Source organism: Vipera berus (genome assembly GCF_964194415.1).
Source record: "Vipera berus genome assembly, chromosome: 4".
Taxonomy (NCBI): Eukaryota; Metazoa; Chordata; class Lepidosauria; order Squamata; family Viperidae; genus Vipera; species Vipera berus.
In genome coordinates, this window is record NC_138206.1 from 73325380 (window position 1) to 73345180 (window position 19801).

Genomic DNA, 19801 nt, shown 5'->3' on the forward strand with positions numbered 1-19801 from the left:
CTCCACTCTCATTCACTCACATTTTGTTTGGAAAAGCTTCTCTTTCGCTCTCATTCACTCGAAAGGCCAGCTGCAGCACCTCCATTGACTTCCATGGGGACGCTTGGCAATGAAGGGGCCGATTGAAACTGCTCCCGGTAGTGCTGCTACTGCTAAATTTTCCACTTGCTGCTTGGTTCCGATGAAACCGGAGAACCCCCAGATGCCACTGCTAGGGGTGGAGGAGGCTGCCCGGGTTCAGCCGTAGCAGAAGCCAACAGTAGCAGTGGAGGCGGCAGCGAGAGAGACGCTGGAGGTCTGCCGCATCTCCATCACCCTCCGCCTCCCCCGCAAAAACAAATTCCCGGGTCGGGCCCCAAGGGCTGAGCAATCGCTCCGGCGGTGACTGCTGCTGTTGGGGCAGCCTAGTGCGCTCACTGAGAGATGCTGGAGGTGCTCCAGGCCAGCATGGTAGCTGCTGTGCTCGCCGTCTTTGCCCCGAAGGAAGAGGAGACGAAGGCAGCAGCTCCACCAGCCTCTGCCACCGCCTTCCCTCTGCTGCCTGGCCCAAACGAAGTGGAAGGGGGTGGCAGAGGCTGGCGCATCTGCTGCCTTCGGCTCCCCTCCACCAAACACACCGCTGCCGTCTCACCCGACTCTCTTTCCACCCCACTCTTTAGCAGCAGGGCCGTCCGGCCCTTTTTCCATCTTCTGCAAGTTCCTCGGGCTCCCCTCCTCCAAACACACCGCTGCTGTCTCGCCTGACTCTCTTTCCACCCCACTCTTTTGCAGCAGAGCCGTCCAGCCCTTCTTCCATCTGCTGCAAGATCCTTAGGCTCCCCTCCTCCAAACACACTGCTGCCATCTCGCCCGACTCGCTTTCCACCCCACTATTTCGCAGCAGGGCTGTCTGGCCCTTTTTCTGTCTGCTGCAACTTCCTTGGGCTCCCCTCCTATGAACACACCGCTGCCGCCTCGCCTGGGGAAGTTGCAGCCCCTGTGCGGCTTTGGCGGAGAGGTAGCAAACAGGAAAAAACAGGAAGGTTGGCGGCGGCAGCAGCTGCTGCTGTTGAAGCAGCTTAGTGCCCTTGCAGAGATCCTAGCACGGGGCTGGCACGGGGATTTGTTTCTGCAGGGGAGGCGGAGGCTAACAGAAATGCAGCAGACCTCCAGCGTCTCTCTCACCACCACCTCCACCGCTACTGTCGTTGGATTCCATTACGGCCAAACCCTGGCAGCCTCCTCCACCCCCAGCAGTGGCATCTGGGGTTTCTCCAGTTTCACTGGAACCAAGCAGCAAGTGAAAAACCTAGCAGTAGCAGCAGTAGCAGGAGCAGTTTTAATCGGCCCCTTCATTGCCAAGCGTCCCCCTGGAAGTCAATGGAGGCGCCGCGGCTGGCCTTTCGAGTTGGTGACTGAATGAGAGCGAGAGAGAAGCATTTTCGAGCAAAGTATGAGTGAATGAGAGTGTGAAAGAGGCTTTTTAGAGCAAAATGTGAGTGAATGAGAGCAAGAGAAGTTTTTGCGAGGAACATGTGAGTGAATGAGAGATCGAGATAAAAGCTTTCCTTTTATCCCTTTCTTCGGACACCACCTTCCCCCCGGCCGTTTCTCCCGAGTCACCAACCTTCACAGCTCCCTGCCGCTAGCAAGAACAATCTTTTTGAGTTTTTTACTCTTCTTTTTCCAGGCTAAGGGAGTGCCAGCCCTGCTGATGTAGGAAAAGCGAAGCAGGGGCCCTGCTGGCTCTCCAGAATAGAGGGGCCGCTTCCTAATAAATGCGGCTGATCAGTCTTAGTTTCTTCTGCAAGGAATGGTTGGGGGAGGGGTGCATTTGCTTCACCCTTTCCTCCCCCAAAAGGTTCCCTGCTTGGAAGGAGAAACGTGAAAGGGATGGCTTTTGGTTTCTTTCCTTCTAACGGACAGAGTGGTGCCCAGTGGGTATTAGGGAGGGTACAGATTGGGAAAGGGGATTGCATCTTTCATCATCCAGCAAAACTGGTAAGAGAAAGCTTGTGGACTGACCAACTAAGCTGCTAAATCCCCTCTTTCTAGCGGACCCTCCTCACTGGGAAGAAACCTTGGCAATGAATGTTTTTGGAGGCCCACGTGCATACACACACAGAGACACACACACACACACACACAGAGAGAGAACTCCCCCTCCCCAGCATGCCCCATCTGACCGTCCCACTCACCTTTCCATCAGTCTTCCTGTCTCTTCCTCTGCTGCCGCCATGTGCAGTCTGAGGAAGAAAAGAGGTTTGTGGGCAGTCCCACAAACAGCTTGTGGGAAGTCCCACAAACCAAAGAACTTCAACCAATCAATTCAAGCTTCATAAGGTGTTTTTTTTCCCATGAGAAGTTTGAATTGATTGGTTGAACTTTTTTAGTCCCACTTTTTTTTTTTTGGACTGCACATGGCAGAGGACTGGGAGCTGCAGGAGACGTGATCTAGGACAACTTGGCACAGCCAGCTCAGCAAACCAGAGGTGACCACCAAGTCATCTCTGCCAATTCACCACTTCCAAGTCACCTCAATTCCAAATGGGAATTCACCATCCTATTTTCACACCCACCACCACTGCCACTATGCCAAGCTCCAGGCTGAAGAGGCCAGGCAAGGTGGCGTCAGAGTAGGGTGTGTGAAAATGAGACACCCCTAGCTGCTGCCATCTCCCTGCCACCCACCCCACCCACCATTGTCGGAAGGGAAGCCCCTGATTACCGCCACCATTGGTCTGCGCTCTGCCCACCCACTCGCTCTCTCGCCAGCCCAGCTCTCCCTCTGGCTGCCCAAGGAAGTTGTTGCGGTGGTGAATTGGTCTTGTGGAGTTGTCCTGTGGTGACTTGGTGGTGAGTTGGAAGAGGTGACTTGGCAGTGGCAAGCTGGTGGCTGCATTGAACTGGCCATGCCATGTTGTCCCATTCCATTCTGCATATTCCTTGGACAGCAAAGATGACTAGCAAGCAAATACTGGAGTGCATAATACCAAACATGTCACTAGAAGACAAAATCACAAAACTGTGTCTCACTTATTTTGGTCATGTCATGTGGGGGAATTCATTAGCGAAAGCAATTATCTTTGGAGGAATTAATAATAAAAGGAAATCAGGCCATCAAAGAACACAGTAGCTGGACACTATCAAAGCTGACACCAGCCAGGACATAGAAAAACTCAAAGGAATAGTGCAAGATCGGAAGATGTAGAAAGACCTGGCTCATAGATTCACCAAGAGTCAGGTTCAGCTGAACGGATAACATCATCATCATCATCGTCATCATCGTTTTATTGTGCATTCTAAATAATATAAGAAAACTATTGTTTAAACATAGATTTTTTTGACAAAAAATGCTCTGGATAATTGAAGGGTTATAGTCCTAGAATCTAAATAAGTAGAGGTACAGTATGAAAAATATTTTGAATTTCAAACACTAGGAGCTTTAAATACCTTGTTTCAGACTCTGAAACAATTATACCAGGCTTGAAACATGTACTTGCAACCTCACTAAAAATGTCCTGATGCTGGTCCAGTCATTTCAGTTTTCCAAGTTCAAAATGGCTCTATTTTGAGTTCAGCATAATTAATTTGGGCTCAGATGGACTGTTTCAAGTTTGAAATGATTCCTGGAGATTGAAATAGCTTTGGAATATTGGAATATTTCTGGCATAAAACATTTCCAATTCAAAAGATTTTGCATACCACTGAGAATAACCTTTTGATTAATACAGTTTCGGAAGGCAAGACCGATCTCATTATCAGATCAGCAGAAATAACATTTCAACCTAAGAGCAGGCCAACTACTATCACTGATCTTAGAACAATTGTTATTATATTTTATATTTTCATAGATATTTATTAGTATTATTTAAGTCTGTCATTCATAACTGAGTAAAGAATTATGCATTTGGAGTTTTAAACAAGCCCAATTTTTATATGTAAACAAAGCATACACTGAATTGCTATTTAGAGTCTCCTATATCGCTGAAATAAGTCTGTCATATTTTGGCAGCTTCAGTCAGACTCTGACTTAGATGTACTCATTCATTCTGTTTCTATCCCACCTTTCTATTTAATCAGATATTTAAGGCAGCTATTGTAACAAAACTAAAGAAAATGTGAAAAAATAATATAAATTAAAAATAATGCCTAAATTAGTTAAACATTTTTAGCCAGATGAGCAAGAAACTCTTTTCTTATTTTTTGCAGCTGACAAAGAATTAAGCCAGACAAGTTACTTTCTTATGAATCTTTTACAAGGGGACACTTCTGCAAGGCTGTTCTTTAGATATTAACTTTCCAGACAGATATATAGTGGGATAGGCAATTCTCAGTGAGATTACAAGAGGTTTAGAGCTTTAAGAATTAATAACAACACTTTAATTAATCAGTTGACAACTTATGCACATTGTTGATACAGGCATCATATCATCCCAGTATCTTACCCTGATTAAGATCCTAACTTCTGTATATAAGCTATTCTATATCAATGTGGATGGAAGCATGTAATGGGGTACCTCATCTTCATCAATGACCTAGATGAATGAATGGGCACTCATCAAATTTGCAGATGAGACCAAGCTTGGGGGGGGGGATGGGGGAATTACTAATACTTTGGAAGATAAACTCAAGATTCAGAAGGATCTTGGTAGACTTGACATTGTGCTCTATCCAATAAAATGCAGTTCAATGGTGAGAAAAGTAAGGAAAAAAGTATTTTTCCCAGACCTTTCTGAAAATAACAAGACTACAACCATCAATGCTGCTGTGACTTGGCTAAGTTTCTTCCCTCTGATAGGATCTTGAAGGTCTTCTAGTCCAACCCCCTGCTCAGGCAGGAAACCCTATACAATTTCAGACAAATGCTCTCTAATCTCTTCTTAAAAACCTCCAGTGTTGGAGCACCCACAACTTCTGGAGGCAAGTCATTCCACTGATTAATTGTTCTGTCAGGAAATTCCCCCTTGGTTCTAGCTTTCTGTCTCTCCTTGATTAGTTTTCATTCATTGCTTTTTGTTCTGCCTTCAGCTGCTTTGGAGAATAGGTTGACCCCCTCTTTTTTGTGGCAGCCCCTTAGATATTGGAACACTGCTATCATGTCACCACTACTCCTTCTTTTCATTAAACTAGACATACCCAATTCCTGCAACCGTTCTTCATATGTTTTAGCCTCCAGTCCCCTAATCATCATGGTTGCTCTTCTCTGCAATTTCTAGAGTCTCAATATCTTTTTTATAACATGGTGAGCAAAACTGGATGCAGTGTTCCAAGTATGGTCTTACCAAGTCATTATAAAGTCGTTGTAACACTTGATCATGATTCTATTCCTCTGTTAATGCAGCTTGGACTGCTTTGGCTTTTTTGGTAACTGCAACACATATTTAAGTGATTGTCCACTAGTACTCCAAGATCCTTCTCACAGTTAATACCATTGAGCCAGGTACTTTTTTTTTTGCTCTTGTGTAAAGACAGAAAGACAGATGCAAACAATGAGTTAAGCAATTCTACTTTCTCCCTGCTGCTGTTACCTTCTTGCCATTTTCTCCCATTATGGATCAATCATTTGCTTGACTTTTTTTTAACATGTTGAAAGAAGCTTTTGTTATTTTTGACATTTGTCACCAGCCTTAGTTCATTTTGAGCCTTAGCTTTCCTGATTTCATTTTTGCAGGTTCAGGCTATATGCTGATATTGTGCCTTAATTATGTGCCCCTCTTTCCACTTTTTATACTTGTCTTTTTGTCTTTCAGTTTAACAGAGAATTCTTTGTGTAGCCATGGTGGTTTATTTTGAGATCTCTTATTTTTCTTCTTCATTGGAATTGTGCTAGACTGGGCTTTTATAATCCTGCTTTTCAAAGTTTCCCTAGCTTCTTGGGTTATTTTCCCATTGAAGATTCTCATCTATGGAATTCTTCTCAAGTTCCCTCTAAGTTAATTGATAGCAGCTGTCTTAAAGTCCAAGACTCTAGTTTGACTTTGTTCTATTCCTCATGCTTGCATTACTACAGGACTTGGGTTTGGCTAGTCTAAAGAAAAGAATAAATAGGGGAGACATGATAGCAGTGTTCCAGTATTTAAGGAGCTGCCACAAGAAGAGGAGGTTATGTTATTCACCAAAGCACCAGAGGGCAGGACAAGAAACAATGGTTGGAAACTGATCAAAAAGAGAAGGAACCTGGAATTAAGGAGAAACTTCCTGACAATGAGGACAATTAACCAGTGGAATACCTTACCCACAGAAATCATGGGCACTTCATCACTGGAGATTTTTAAAAAGAGGCGCTAGACAGTCATTTGTCTGAAATGGTATAGGTTTTCCTGCTTCAGTGGGGGGCTGGACTAGAAGACCTCCAAGGTCCCTTCCAGCTCCTATTCTATTCTATTCTATTCTATTCTATTCTATTCTATTCTATTCTATTCTATTCTATTCTATTCTATTCTATTCTATTCTATTCTATTCTATTCTATTCTATTCTATTCTATTCTATTCATTATGTTGAATTACAATATTGTACGGTCACTCTCCCCCAAGGTTCTTCAACCTCTTCTATAATTTTATCCCTGTGAGTGAGAATTAAGTCCCATATGGCTAACCCTCTAGTTTTCTTCTCTACCTTTCCTGTAATCAATAGGATGTAAGTCATGTTATTGCTTAATTGCTTTCATGCTATTTCCCACAACACGCTTATTCTCTGATAAAAATTAGATTCTACTGGAATGTAATGAATTAGTTAATGAAACAGGATTTTTTTACAGTAAATTAAAGAGAGAAATAATTTGTTCCAGTGTAAATTGCTTTTCTACTTGGAAAAGACATGCAAATAATATCCTTGATTGTTCTAGCTATAATAACTATGTAATTTGACTATTGCTATGAATCCTCTAGTGGCTGCTTTTATTATACCTAATGAATTTCATTGCCGATTATTTCCAAGAAAAGGTGCATGCTGTGAATAAATATTTGATTTTTCATGTATTATAGCCCCTAAACCTGATATGTTCTTCTCCCATGTTTACTTTCTTCTTGTTCTATGTTAATATAACATATTTTTATTGTTTATGTGTAACTTGTTCCAATAATAATTCTTCTAGTAATTTTAGTATGCAACTGCGTATATAAACGAGAGAAGATAATCTTAAAATGGATGTTTCTCATTTCTTGGAAATTACAGTGTTTCAAGCATTTGTTGTTCCATATTTTGCTGCTCTTTAAACTTTGAGGATGTCTCTTTATGATAGCATTTTAATTACATTACTTCAATATTAGTCAAAAGAAATCCTAAACCATGATCTAAAAATATACATTTCTTTTTTGGTTATGGCAGATGTTTACCCATGATTTTACCGGGCTTCCATTTTGTTTTTTTTTTTTTTTAAAAAACACCTAAAATATTTGGAAGTTCAGGAATTGCCAAAAGTAAACATAACAGTATACCTTTATTGTGTATTTTTATGTGCTTTTTTATCTTTTCCTACTCTAAATCCTTATTTTCCATTAAGATTCCTGAGAAGCACAGAAACTGCAATCAAGTATATTTTTTAAAAAATTAGTTGGGAAGGCTGACTTTTAACTAAGCAACCAATGTTAAAAGATGCTCACAAAATCTGTTAGCTGAGGATTTATTAAATCCATTTTCAAAATGTTGACTACTACAGTTATTAGCCTTTGATACATAAGGTTTTGTTTGTTTTTCAGAATTCATACCCCAGGCTTTTGGAATGCCTTTATCACAAGTAATAGCAAATGATCGGGTACACAAATTGAAGCAAGATATTCATAGAGAAGAGCAGAGAGATGTTTCAGAATTTGTTACATCACTTTTACCTTTTGGGAGTAAAAGACAGAACAAAGAACTCTCAAGCAGTAATTCATCTCTTAGTTCCACCTCGGAAACACCAAATGAATCTACTTCACCCAATACACCAGAACCAGCCCCCAGGGCACGGAGAAGAGTAAGTGCCTATGCATTGCTTAGTGGTTACTGCAAGTATTGTGGGACTTTCCTTTGGAGTTTCTGATTTGTTAGTTTATACTAAAATTAAAGTCAGCCCTGATACAAATGATGATTTTAATGGTCATTGCCTTTCCCAGCTGTTCGTGGGAGAGAACAAAATGGACACAAATCTCTTGCGAGCACCTCAAGGGACATAAGGATTCTTTGGAAACTTTTCTTTTCCCCAGTCAGTTTCCAGTTAGTATTTCAAAATACTAAAAGACAAACTCATCTGTCTGTTGTGCTCTCCCTCTCCCTCTCTCTGTCTCTCTCCCTCCCTCTCTCTCTCACTCACTCACTCACATGCACCCAGATATTTCTCCACCTCATTGCAGCCTCAAATATATTTATAATATAAATATAGTATCATCTTCTTCTTGCTCTTACTACTGATGAGACATGTCTGGCCAGGCTGTTCACAAGGCAGCTGCTGGCCTCTCAAGGCCTTCTTTCTTAGGTCACATATGGAAACTGACACTCATGACTGTAACTTGGGGACTAGGCATAAGCACCACTTATTCAATGCTGCTGTACGTTTGGATGGTTTCTGAATGAGTGGTTGTAACTCAACTATCTGTAATACTGTTTCTTTAAAGAGAAGATGGCAAGAGTATTTGATGCTGCTTTTGAAGACTGCAGCTAAGGAGTTTTTGAAACTGAGGGATGTAATAATTATAATATTTAGCTCATGGATTTATTTATTTATTATTTTATTTTATTTTATTTTATTTTATTTTATTTTATTTTATTTTATTTTATTTTATTATTTTATTTATTTTATTTTATTTTATTTTATTTTATTTTTTTATTTTATTTTATTTTATTTTATTTATTTTATTTTATTTTATTTTATTTTTTGGGGGGGACTTATATGCCGCCCTATCTCCTGAAGGACTCAGGGCGGCTAACAACAATAAAACACAATAATACAAATGTTGAAAAAGATTAAACTAACAAGCCCCAATGATAAAATATTAAAAATATTCTATTTAAAAATCCCTATCGTCAGTCCAGGTCAGCCTGATGGAAGAGAAATGTTTTAAGGCCGCGACGAAGGGACCGGAGATCCTTGTAGTGATTATGTGGAGGAATCGGACGGTCTTGAGCATGTTATCTGGACTGAGTTCGATCCTGTTTCCCCTGATGATGTGGACAGGATCATGGGGAGGCTGAGTTCCACCACTTGTTTGTTGGATCCGTGCCCCTCCTGGCTGGTTTATGCGGCTCAGGAGGGGACACGAGGCTGGTTCCAGGCAGTAATAACTGCTTCTTTGAAGGAGGGTGTCTTCCCCGCCGCCTTGAAGGAGGCGGTGGTGAGACCCCTCCTCAAAAAGCCTGCCCTAGACCCAGCTGTTTTAAATAACTATCGTCCAGTCTCCAACCTTCGCTTTCTGGCGAAGGTTGTTGAGACCGTGGTGGTGCATCAGCTTCCTCTGTTCCTGGATGAAACTGATTATCTGGACCCGTACCAATCGGGTTTCAGGCCCGGGCACAGCACAGAGACGGCATTGGTCGCGCTGGTGAATTATCTCTGGCGGGCTTGGGACAGGGGTTGCTCCTCTGTCCTAATCCTATTAGATCTCTCAGCGGCTTTCGATACCATCGACCATGGTATCCTACTGCGGCATCTCAGGGGGCTGGGAGTGGGAGGCACCGTTTTACGGTGGTTCTCCTCCTATCTCCTGGGCCGCTCGCAGTCGGTGTTGACGGGAGGGCAGAGATCCACCCTGAGGCCTCTCGCTTGTGGAGTCCCTCAGGGGTCGGTTCTCTCTCCCCTCCTGTTCAACATCTATATGAAGCCGCTGGGCGAGGTCATTCGTGGTTTTGGGGTGGGGTATCATCAGTACGCTGATGATACCCAACTTTTTTTCTCCACCCCGAACCAACCCAGCGATGCCCTCACCGTGATGTCTCGTTGCCTGGAGGCGGTCCAGGTCTGGATGGGGAGAAACAGGCTTCGTCTCAATCCTGCCAAGACTGAGTGGCTTTTTGTGTCGGCATCTCGGGCTAACCAAACTATTCCACCTTTAACGATGGGGGGTGAGGTGTTACCCCCCGTTGATAGGGCTCGCAACTTGGGCGTCCTCCTGGACTCACGGCTCAATTTTGAAGATCATGTAGGAGCTGTGACCAGGGGGGCTTTTGCCCAGGTTCGCCTGGTGCACCAGTTGCGACCCTACCTGGACCGAGATGCCCTACGCACAGTCACTCATGCGCTCGTGACCTCCCTCTACATGGGGCTGCCCTTGAGGACCACTCGGAGGCTTCAACTGGTGCAGAATGCGGCCGCGCGAGTTGTGATGGGGGTTTCCCGATACTCCCATGTAACACCTCTACTCCGTGAGCTGCATTGGCTTCTGGTTGCCCTCCGGGTGAGATTCAAGGTGCTGGTGATGACCTATAAAGCCCTAAATGGCTTGGGTCCGGGATATTTGAGGGAACACCTGCTGCCAGAATCAAGTTCCCTTCGTCCAGTGCGCTCGCACAGGGAGGGTCTTCTCAGGGTGCCGGCGGATAACACCCAGGGGGAGGGCCTTCTTTGTGGGTGCGCCTGCCCTCTGGAACCAGCTGCCCGTGGAGCTCAGGACTGCCCCTGACCTGCGTTCATTCCGCCGGGACCTGAAGACTTGGCTCTTTGAGCTCTCTGGCCCAGGCTGAGAATTTTAACTGGGTTTCTATTTTCAGGGATAATTTAATCTTTTTAATAGTCTTTTAACTTTTGTATTTTGTATTGATGTGATTTTCAAATGCCCTGTAAACCGCCTTGAGTCCTTCGGGAAAGGGTGGTATATAAATCTAATTAAATAAATAAATAAATAAATAAATGTATTTTGGGACCCATATTGCCTTTAATAATACTATAGAAGAAAATATTGCTTATTTAGTTACTTTTATAGATAGTAAGAGAGCTGTTTCATATTATATGCTATATTTTATACCTCACAAGTCTTTTTGAATAAAAGTTAAGCTTCATTGTTTCAAGTACCAACTATATACACTTTTTTAATTGCTGCTATGTGGGGGATATGGAGACCAAGGAAAACCACATACCATACAAAATTTCTATTACTTTTGTTCAAATTAGCAAAGATGCATAATCAGCTAAAGTATCCTTCTGGGCAATTACAGTTATACAGTGTATTGGAGGCTGAACAGCCGTGCCCATGGTTGCTCCAGAGTGGGGTTCTGTCTGCTGGTTTTTTTTGTTTTTGTTTTGGGGGGGCTTGGTTGCAATATCATCAGTATGTGATGATGCATAGTTGTATATTGCCATCAAAAACTAGACCATGGATTTTGTTAAGTTGAGCCATGGTGGAGCAGTGGGCTAATGCCTCCTTAAGTAACACCAGCTGCCTGCAATTAATGCAGGTTCGCATCCCACCAGGCTCAAGGTTGACTCAGCCTTCCATCCTTCCGAGGTAGGTAAAATGAGGACCCAGATTGTTGGGGGCAATAAGCTGACTTTGTAATAATGCCGCTTGGGGGGGGGCGAAAGCCCTAATAAGCAGGCATATACATAGAATGAAGGCTATTGCTAAGCACATTGATTTGTGCTTTAAATTGTAAGCCGCTCTGAGTCTTTGGAGAAGGGCGAGATATAAATGGGATTAAAATAATAATAATAATAATAATAATAATAAAAAGTTCTGAACTAGTGTGTAAAGGTTGGATCAAAACAAAGTCAAATCCCTGAAAGACTGAGATGCTATTTGTTGATTATCAAAAATGGCCTTTTTTGGCCTAGAATTACTTGACAACAATGATTCATACTCTCATCACCTTACAAATAGACCATTGCAATGCGTTCTATATTGGAGGTCACTTGGAAGCTACAGTTGATCCAAAATGCAATGGCCCTCTTGCTAGTTGTTGGTAGGAGAATTATAATATGGACACATGCAAAGATCACCTCACTGTTCATTGGTTTGCCTCAAAATCCAGTTCACGATACAAGTGATCACCCATGAAATCCTGAATAGCTCAGCTCCTCATAATTATAGGACCATCTCCATTACAATTTAAATAATATGCAAGTAATAGTGTCCAACGATCAGTTAAAATTAAATTAAGTACCGTATATACTTGAGTATAAGCCGACTCGAGTATAAGCCGAGACCCCCAATTTCACCCCCAAAAACTGGAAAAAGTTATTGACTCGAGTATAAGCCGATCCGCCGTTCTGCAAGCCTCTGCCGCCAGCAGAGGCTCGATCCGCCATTTTGCAAGCCTGAATACACAGGAATACCCTGTGTGGCCAAGGCTCGTCGGCAGGTCTCCGTTCCTCCTGCCGACCTTTGGGGAGGTTTGGGCGCCTCCCCAAACCTCCCCAAACCTCGGCAGGTCTCCGTTCCTCCGCACAGACCTGCCGACCTTTGGGGAGGTTTGGGCGCCTCCCCAAACCTCCCCAAACCTCGGCAGGTCTCCGTTCCTCCTGCCGACCTTTGGGGAGGTTTGGGCGCCTCCCCAAACCTCCCCAAACCTCTGCAGGTCTCCGTTCCTCCGCGCAGACCTGCCGACCTTTGGGGAGGTTTGGGCGCCTCCCCAAACCTCCCCAGGTCTCCGTTCCTGTTTGGGGAGGTTTGGGCGCCTCCCCAAACCTCCCCAAACCTCGGCAGGTCTCCGTTCCTCCTGCCGACCTTTGGGGAGGTTTGGGCGCCTCCCCAAACCTCCCCAAACCTCGGCAGGTCTCCGTTCCTCCTGCCGACCTTTGGGGAGGTTTGGGCGCCTCCCCAAACCTCGGCAGGTCTCCGTTCCTCCGCGCAGACCTGCCGACCTTTGGGGAGGTTTGGGCGCCTCCCCAAACCTCCCCAAACCTTGGCAGGTCTCCGTTCCTGTTTGGGGAGGTTTGGGCGCCTCCCCAAACCTCCCCAAACCTCGGCAGGTCTCCGTTCCTCCGCACAGACCTGCCGACGTTTGGGGAGGTTTGGGGAGGCGCCCAAACCTCCCCAAAGGTCGGCAGGAAGAACGGAGACCTGCCGAGGTTTGGGGAGGTTTGGGGAGGCGCCCAAACCTCCCCAAAGGTCGGCAGGTCTGCGCGGAGGAACGGAGACCTGCCGAGGTTTGGGGAGGTTTGGGGAGTCGCCCAAACCTCCCCAAACAGGAACGGAGACCTGCCGAGGTTTGGGGACGTTTGGGGAGGCGCCCAAACCTCCCCAAACAGGAACGGAGACCTGCCGAGGTTTGGGGACGTTTGGGGAGGCGCCCAAACCTCCCCAAAGGTCGGCAGGTCTGCGCGGAGGAACGGAGACCTGCCGAGGTTTGGGGAGGCGCCCAAACCTCCCCAAACAGGAACGGAGACCTGCCGAGGTTTGGGGAGGTTTGGGGAGGCGCCCAAACCTCCCCAAACGTCGGCAGGTCTGCGCGGAGGAACGGAGACCTGCCGAGGTTTGGGGAGGTTTGGGGAGGCGCCCAAACCTCCCCAAACAGGAACGGAGACCTGCCGAGGTTTGGGGACGTTTGGGGAGGCGCCCAAACCTCCCCAAAGGTCGGCAGGTCTGCGCGGAGGAACGGAGACCTGCCGAGGTTTGGGGAGGTTTGGGGAGGCGCCCAAACCTCCCCAAACAGGAACGGAGACCTGCCGAGGTTTGGGGACGTTTGGGGAGGCGCCCAAACCTCCCCAAAGGTCGGCAGGTCTGCGCGGAGGAACGGAGACCTGCCGAGGTTTGGGGAGGTTTGGGGAGGCGCCCAAACCTCCCCAAACAGGAACGGAGACCTGCCGAGGTTTGGGGACGTTTGGGGAGGCGCCCAAACCTCCCCAAAGGTCGGCAGGTCTGCGCGGAGGAACGGAGACCTGCCGAGGTTTGGGGACGTTTGGGGAGGCGCCCAAACCTCCCCAAAGGTCGGCAGGTCTGCGCGGAGGAACGGAGACCTGCCGAGGTTTGGGGAGGTTTGGGGAGGCGCCCAAACCTCCCCAAACAGGAACGGAGACCTGCCGAGGTTTGGGGACGTTTGGGGAGGCGCCCAAACCTCCCCAAAGGTCGGCAGGTCTGCGCGGAGGAACGGAGACCTGCCGAGGTTTGGGGAGGTTTGGGGAGGCGCCCAAACCTCCCCAAACAGGAACGGAGACCTGCCGAGGTTTGGGGACGTTTGGGGAGGCGCCCAAACCTCCCCAAAGGTCGGCAGGTCTGCGCGGAGGAACGGAGACCTGCCGAGGTTTGGGGAGGTTTGGGGAGGCGCCCAAACCTCCCCAAACAGGAACGGAGACCTGCCGAGGTTTGGGGACGTTTGGGGAGGCGCCCAAACCTCCCCAAAGGTCGGCAGGTCTGCGCGGAGGAACGGAGACCTGCCGAGGTTTGGGGACGTTTGGGGAGGCGCCCAAACCTCCCCAAAGGTCGGCAGGTCTGCGCGGAGGAACGGAGACCTGCCGAGGTTTGGGGAGGTTTGGGGAGGCGCCCAAACCTCCCCAAAGGTCGGCAGGTCTGCGCGGAGGAACGGAGACCTGCCGAGGTTTGGGGAGGTTTGGGGAGGCGCCCAAACCTCCCCAAACAGGAACGGAGACCTGCCGAGGTTTGGGGACGTTTGGGGAGGCGCCCAAACCTCCCCAAAGGTCGGCAGGTCTGCGCGGAGGAACGGAGACCTGCCGAGGTTTGGGGAGGCGCCCAAACCTCCCCAAACAGGAACGGAGACCTGCCGAGGTTTGGGGAGGTTTGGGGAGGCGCCCAAACCTCCCCAAACAGGAACGGAGACCTGCCGAGGTTTGGGGAGGTTTGGGGAGGCGCCCAAACCTCCCCAAACGTCGGCAGGTCTGCGCGGAGGAACGGAGACCTGCCGAGGTTTGGGGAGGTTTGGGGAGGCGCCCAAACCTCCCCAAACAGGAACGGAGACCTGCCGAGGTTTGGGGACGTTTGGGGAGGCGCCCAAACCTCCCCAAAGGTCGGCAGGTCTGCGCGGAGGAACGGAGACCTGCCGAGGTTTGGGGAGGCGCCCAAACCTCCCCAAACAGGAACGGAGACCTGCCGAGGTTTGGGGAGGTTTGGGGAGGCGCCCAAACCTCCCCAAACGTCGGCAGGTCTGCGCGGAGGAACGGAGACCTGCCGAGGTTTGGGGAGGTTTGGGGAGGCGCCCAAACCTCCCCAAACAGGAACGGAGACCTGCCGAGGTTTGGGGAGGTTTGGGGAGGCGCCCAAACCTCCCCAAAGGTCGGCAGGAAGAACGGAGACCTGCCGAGGTTTGGGGAGGTTTGGGGAGGCGCCCAAACCTCCCCAAACAGGAACGGAGACCTGGGGAGGTTTGGGGAGGCGCCCAAACCTTCCCAAACGTCGGCAGGTCTGCGCGGAGGAACGGAGACCTGCCGAGGTTTGGGGAGGCGCCCAAACCTCCCCAAAGGTCGGCAGGAGGAACGGAGACCTGCCGAGGTTTGGGGAGGTTTGGGGAGGCGCCCAAACCTCCCCAAAGGTCGGCAGGAGGAACGGAGACCTGCCGAGGTTTGGGGAGGTTTGGGGAGGCGCCCAAACCTCCCCAAAGGTCGGCAGGAGGAACGGAGACCTGCCGAGGTTTGGGGAGGTTTGGGGAGGCGCCCAAACCTCCCCAAAGGTCGGCAGGTCTGCGCGGAGGAACGGAGACCTGCCAAGGTTTGGGGAGGCGCCCAAACCTCCCCAAACGTCGGCAAGTCTCCGTTCCTCCGCGCCCTGCCTGCCTGCTTCTTTCCGCTGCGGAAAGAAGCAGGCAGGCAAGGCGCGGAGTTTGGGGAGGTGCGCGCGCACCTCCCCAAACCTCCCCAAACTTCGGCAGGTCTCGGACAGCGGTGGCTTGGGAGAGGTGCGGGCGATCCCGGAAGCACCAAAGCCTCGGCCGCGCACAAGTCCTCGGTAAGTTTTTTTGTTGACTGGAGTATAAGCCGAAGTGGAATTTTTCAGCCCAAAAAGTGGGCTGAAAAATTCGGCTTATACTCAAGTATATACGGTAATTTTATTCTATTCATAAAAACAATTTAAAATAAATTTTGACATCAAATTTTGTCACCATAATGTGACAAAAATATGCCCAAATGAATTGTTTTCTCCATGGCAAATCTCTTCTTTTGTCAGTAAACACTGAACAAAAGTTGAAGGATTTCTCACCAAAACAGTTGTTTCACCTGTTGTATACTTCAAGTTGCTTCAGCATACACATATTTGCTGTTCATTCATTCATTCATTCATTCATTCATTTCCTTAGTTTCATTTATATTTACACAAGAGTAAGATTTTTTTCTACCACCTCAGGAATCTCAGAGGCCTATATTCCATTACATGTTATGATCAGAGCAGAACATTTGGCAGAAATATAAATTTGCAGACACATATACACTGTCAACGCTGTGACAAACCAAACTGAAGCCATTTTCATTTTGTCTTCGTTGCCACATATTTAGTTTAGAAGAAGGAGGGCAGGGTAGTTAACGTTTGCCAAACAATTCAAATGTATGGGAACCAAAGTCATTGCTGATAACGGGCTGGAGAGCCGGGAGGAGTGCCTGTGTTTTCTAACAATTGGTGAATGTGATTTATGACAGCAAATTGGGGTGAGAATTGCAACTTGCAACTTTATAACCAAGGGGAGGGGAATTTAGTCTTGGGTTCACCTTTGTATGTTCTGTATGTTCTTTTAATTGGCCTCATCTATCAGAACCATGACATACATGCACACTGATACATTTCTCATCAAGCAATTAGGGTTCACAGAAAAATGCAGTCTTATAGTTACTGAAGAATAAACAGTTGAGTAAAGATAGATAAAATTAAACTATTTGAGAGTAGAGATACATGTAGTATAGCTCTTAATGCACACTTTCAACAGATTATTTTCATGTTTATCTGTATTTAATCTGTAATGTTTAATCTGTATTTCAAACTTTGTATAAACTGTTTAATTTTTTGTTATTTGCCTCAAATACTTGCCAGAAGAAATTAACTAATAATGATATTAACACCTAGTAGATGTTACTAATAAAGAATTTACAGTAGTGGTTGGGCAAGAAACCGTTACAAGACAAAGTTGTGTAGAAAGGGGGATTACCTTTGGAGAGAAGTTGCTGTTCTTTCCTCATCTTCTTCAGCAAAATGCTTGCAATTTGCCATGTCTGGTGAGCAGTAATTTTCAGGTGAAAATACAAATGTTACTGTGTATGGCGGCAATCATCTCCATTTTGACTGGAAATAGGAACAAAGTGAATGAGCTGAAGTAACTGATGAATGGGAGTGCAACAAACAAAAGCAGCCTCAGAATTACCTCAGCTTGGACAGGCATGCAACAAGTAACATGTAATATGACTAATACAATCATGGCATTTGTCTTGAGCTACCTAGTGACAGCTATAATAATCAGTTGTCATTTAGAGGGGAGTTTACAATAGAATTCTGCCCCACTTATCCACTTATCCTTCTGTTATAGGTTAATAATTTGTTTTATGATGGATTTCTTCCATCTTTACCAAATGCATATTTGTATATTGTAGGGTGCAATGTCAGTGGATTCTATTACCGATCTTGATGATAGTCAGTCTCGATTACTAGAAGCTCTACAGTTATCCTTGCCTGCGGAAGCACAGAACAAGAAAGATAAATCCAGGGACAAAAAGCTAAGCCTCAATCCTATTTACAGGCAAGTTCCTCGGCTTATAGATAGCTGCTGTCAGCATTTAGAAAAACATGGTAAGTATATTTTATCCGAAATGTGCAGACGGCTTATAATACAAAGATTTGATTTGGAGTTTGAAAGCAATTTGATTGAATCCCCAAACTAAATCAGCTTTCCAAATTTGGATGAATATAACCAGATGTCACTAGAAAAAATGTAATTGACTCAAAGCATTGAATTAGATTAATGAATTGAATACGTGCCTATTCAAAGAACTCTAAAAATTATATAGATTCTATTCAATTTCATGCAAGCATAATGATTCAAAATGTAACTTTTATTCCTTGCCGTAAAGGCTGTGAACTTAGTCAAAGTACAGATACTGTAGTCCTTGACTTATGACCCTAATGGAGTCTACGTATTATTGTCTTAAGTTGTGATGCCATAAAGTGGGTCATCTATGTGATTGATCCATTTTTTTTTAAAATTCCATTTATATCCCGCCCTTCTCCGAAGACTCAGGGCGGCTTACAAGCTTATGAAGTTTATGAACTTTTGTGTGACAGTCTTTGAGCAGTGGCAGTCATTAAGTGAACACAGCAGTGTAAAGCGAGACCATTGTTCACTATGGGTGTTTTTGCTGAAAACTAGAAGTAAATCAAGGCGATCAAACCGGTCAGTCCTAGAGGAGATCAACCCTGACTGCTCTTTAGAAGGCCAGATCATGAAGCTAAAACTCAAATACTTTGGCCATCTAATGAGAAGGAAGGACTCACTGGAGAAGAGCCTAATGCTGGGAAAGATTGAGGGCAATAGAAGAAGGGGACGACAGAGAATGAGGTGGCTGGATTGAGTCACTGAAGCATTAGGTGTGAGCTTAAATGGACTCCAGAAGATGGTAGAGGACAGGAAGGCCTGGAGGAACATTGTCCATAGGGTCGCGATGGGTCGGACACGACTTCGCAACTAACAACAACAACAACAAGAAGTAAATGCCAGGTTTTAGCAAAAATGTCATAAAATGTGTTCATGTGACTGCATGATGTTGCATATGGCAGTAAATGCAGACAGGTTACCAAGGTCTCAGCATGCAGTCATGTTGCCACAGGAAGAGGGCAGTTGTCAACACTTTGGAATCAGCTCTTAAGTACTTGTTTATAACTTCAAGTGGTGACCAGTTGCAAGTTGAGGATTATTATAGTAACAATTGAGTAAACCAATTTCTACTTCTACTGCGAAATTGGAGAATTTGGGGGTATTTTTTATTCTGTAGCTGCTGGGAGGGACAGTTTTAAAAATAGAGAAAATTGTGAAGTGCCACAAATATTTTTGTCAAAATCACAGTCAACTGTTGTAGGATGTATTGTATATTGGGAGACAGGTGAGGAAATCAAATTGTTGGCTTTACTTGTTCCAGGAACTTAGCTGTAATAAGCCTTTAGATTCTTAAAATAATCTCCTGCATGTAACTGAGATTAAAATTTCAGATAGGATATTAGTAATTTTAATGTGGGTTAGCACACTATGCTCAAATTCAAAGAAAAATCATAGCATTGGTTTACCAATTTGCTGAGTTTTGGTGTCTAAGCCTGGAGGGCTCTGGAAGCTACATGCAGCCTAAAACCAAGGTTAAATATTTCACACCCATACTTATTCTCATCCTTTCTATTCCTCTTGTAGGAAATAAAATCTGAGCTGGTACAAAGAATATTTGTGGGCATTTCTAACCAAGAGCTAGGTGTATTTTTGAATATAGAAAGACAAATTTTATACACAAGTGAATTGAAGGCTATCATCTTTTTATAAATGTGTTATGTAATTTTGTATGAGCACCATTGGTCTTAGGCTTCCCTCTAGCGTCACTTTTGAACAATGCCCTATATTTTTTTAAAAAAAAATCTATAATGGTGTACAAGTAGGCTTTACTGAAGCAGATTTCACTGAATACATTTCCTCCTAAACTGTATGCATATTTTGTATTTATGCTACTTTCTGACAGGGTAGGAATAAGAAACACAAATATTACATAATTATGTACAGAATATTAATGCAAAATATTTTACTAATCTTCTAAATTTATTCTATATTTATATGCAATTGTATAAATATGTAATAATAATAATTTATTAAATTAACATACCATTTTAAAGGTCTCCAGACAGTAGGCATATTCCGAGTTGGGAGCTCAAAAAAAAGGGTAAGACAGGTAAGTTTTTATTATTCCTCATAAATGTCATGAAACTTATTATTTTATATTTATATATT

At 45.4% G+C, this 19801-nt stretch overlaps 1 protein-coding gene across 1 annotated transcript in view; it reads left to right on the top strand.

Annotated features, from left to right (window-relative positions):
• Window positions 1–19801, top strand: part of ARHGAP6 (Rho GTPase activating protein 6) — a 124546-nt gene that overhangs the window by 74211 nt on the left and 30534 nt on the right. The window contains exons 3-5 of the mRNA XM_081327452.1: window positions 7681–7937; window positions 17415–17610; window positions 19687–19742. Coding sequence (XP_081183578.1) covers window positions 7681–7937; window positions 17415–17610; window positions 19687–19742 — 509 coding nt within the window. The remainder of the gene's footprint in view (window positions 1–7680; window positions 7938–17414; window positions 17611–19686; window positions 19743–19801) is intronic.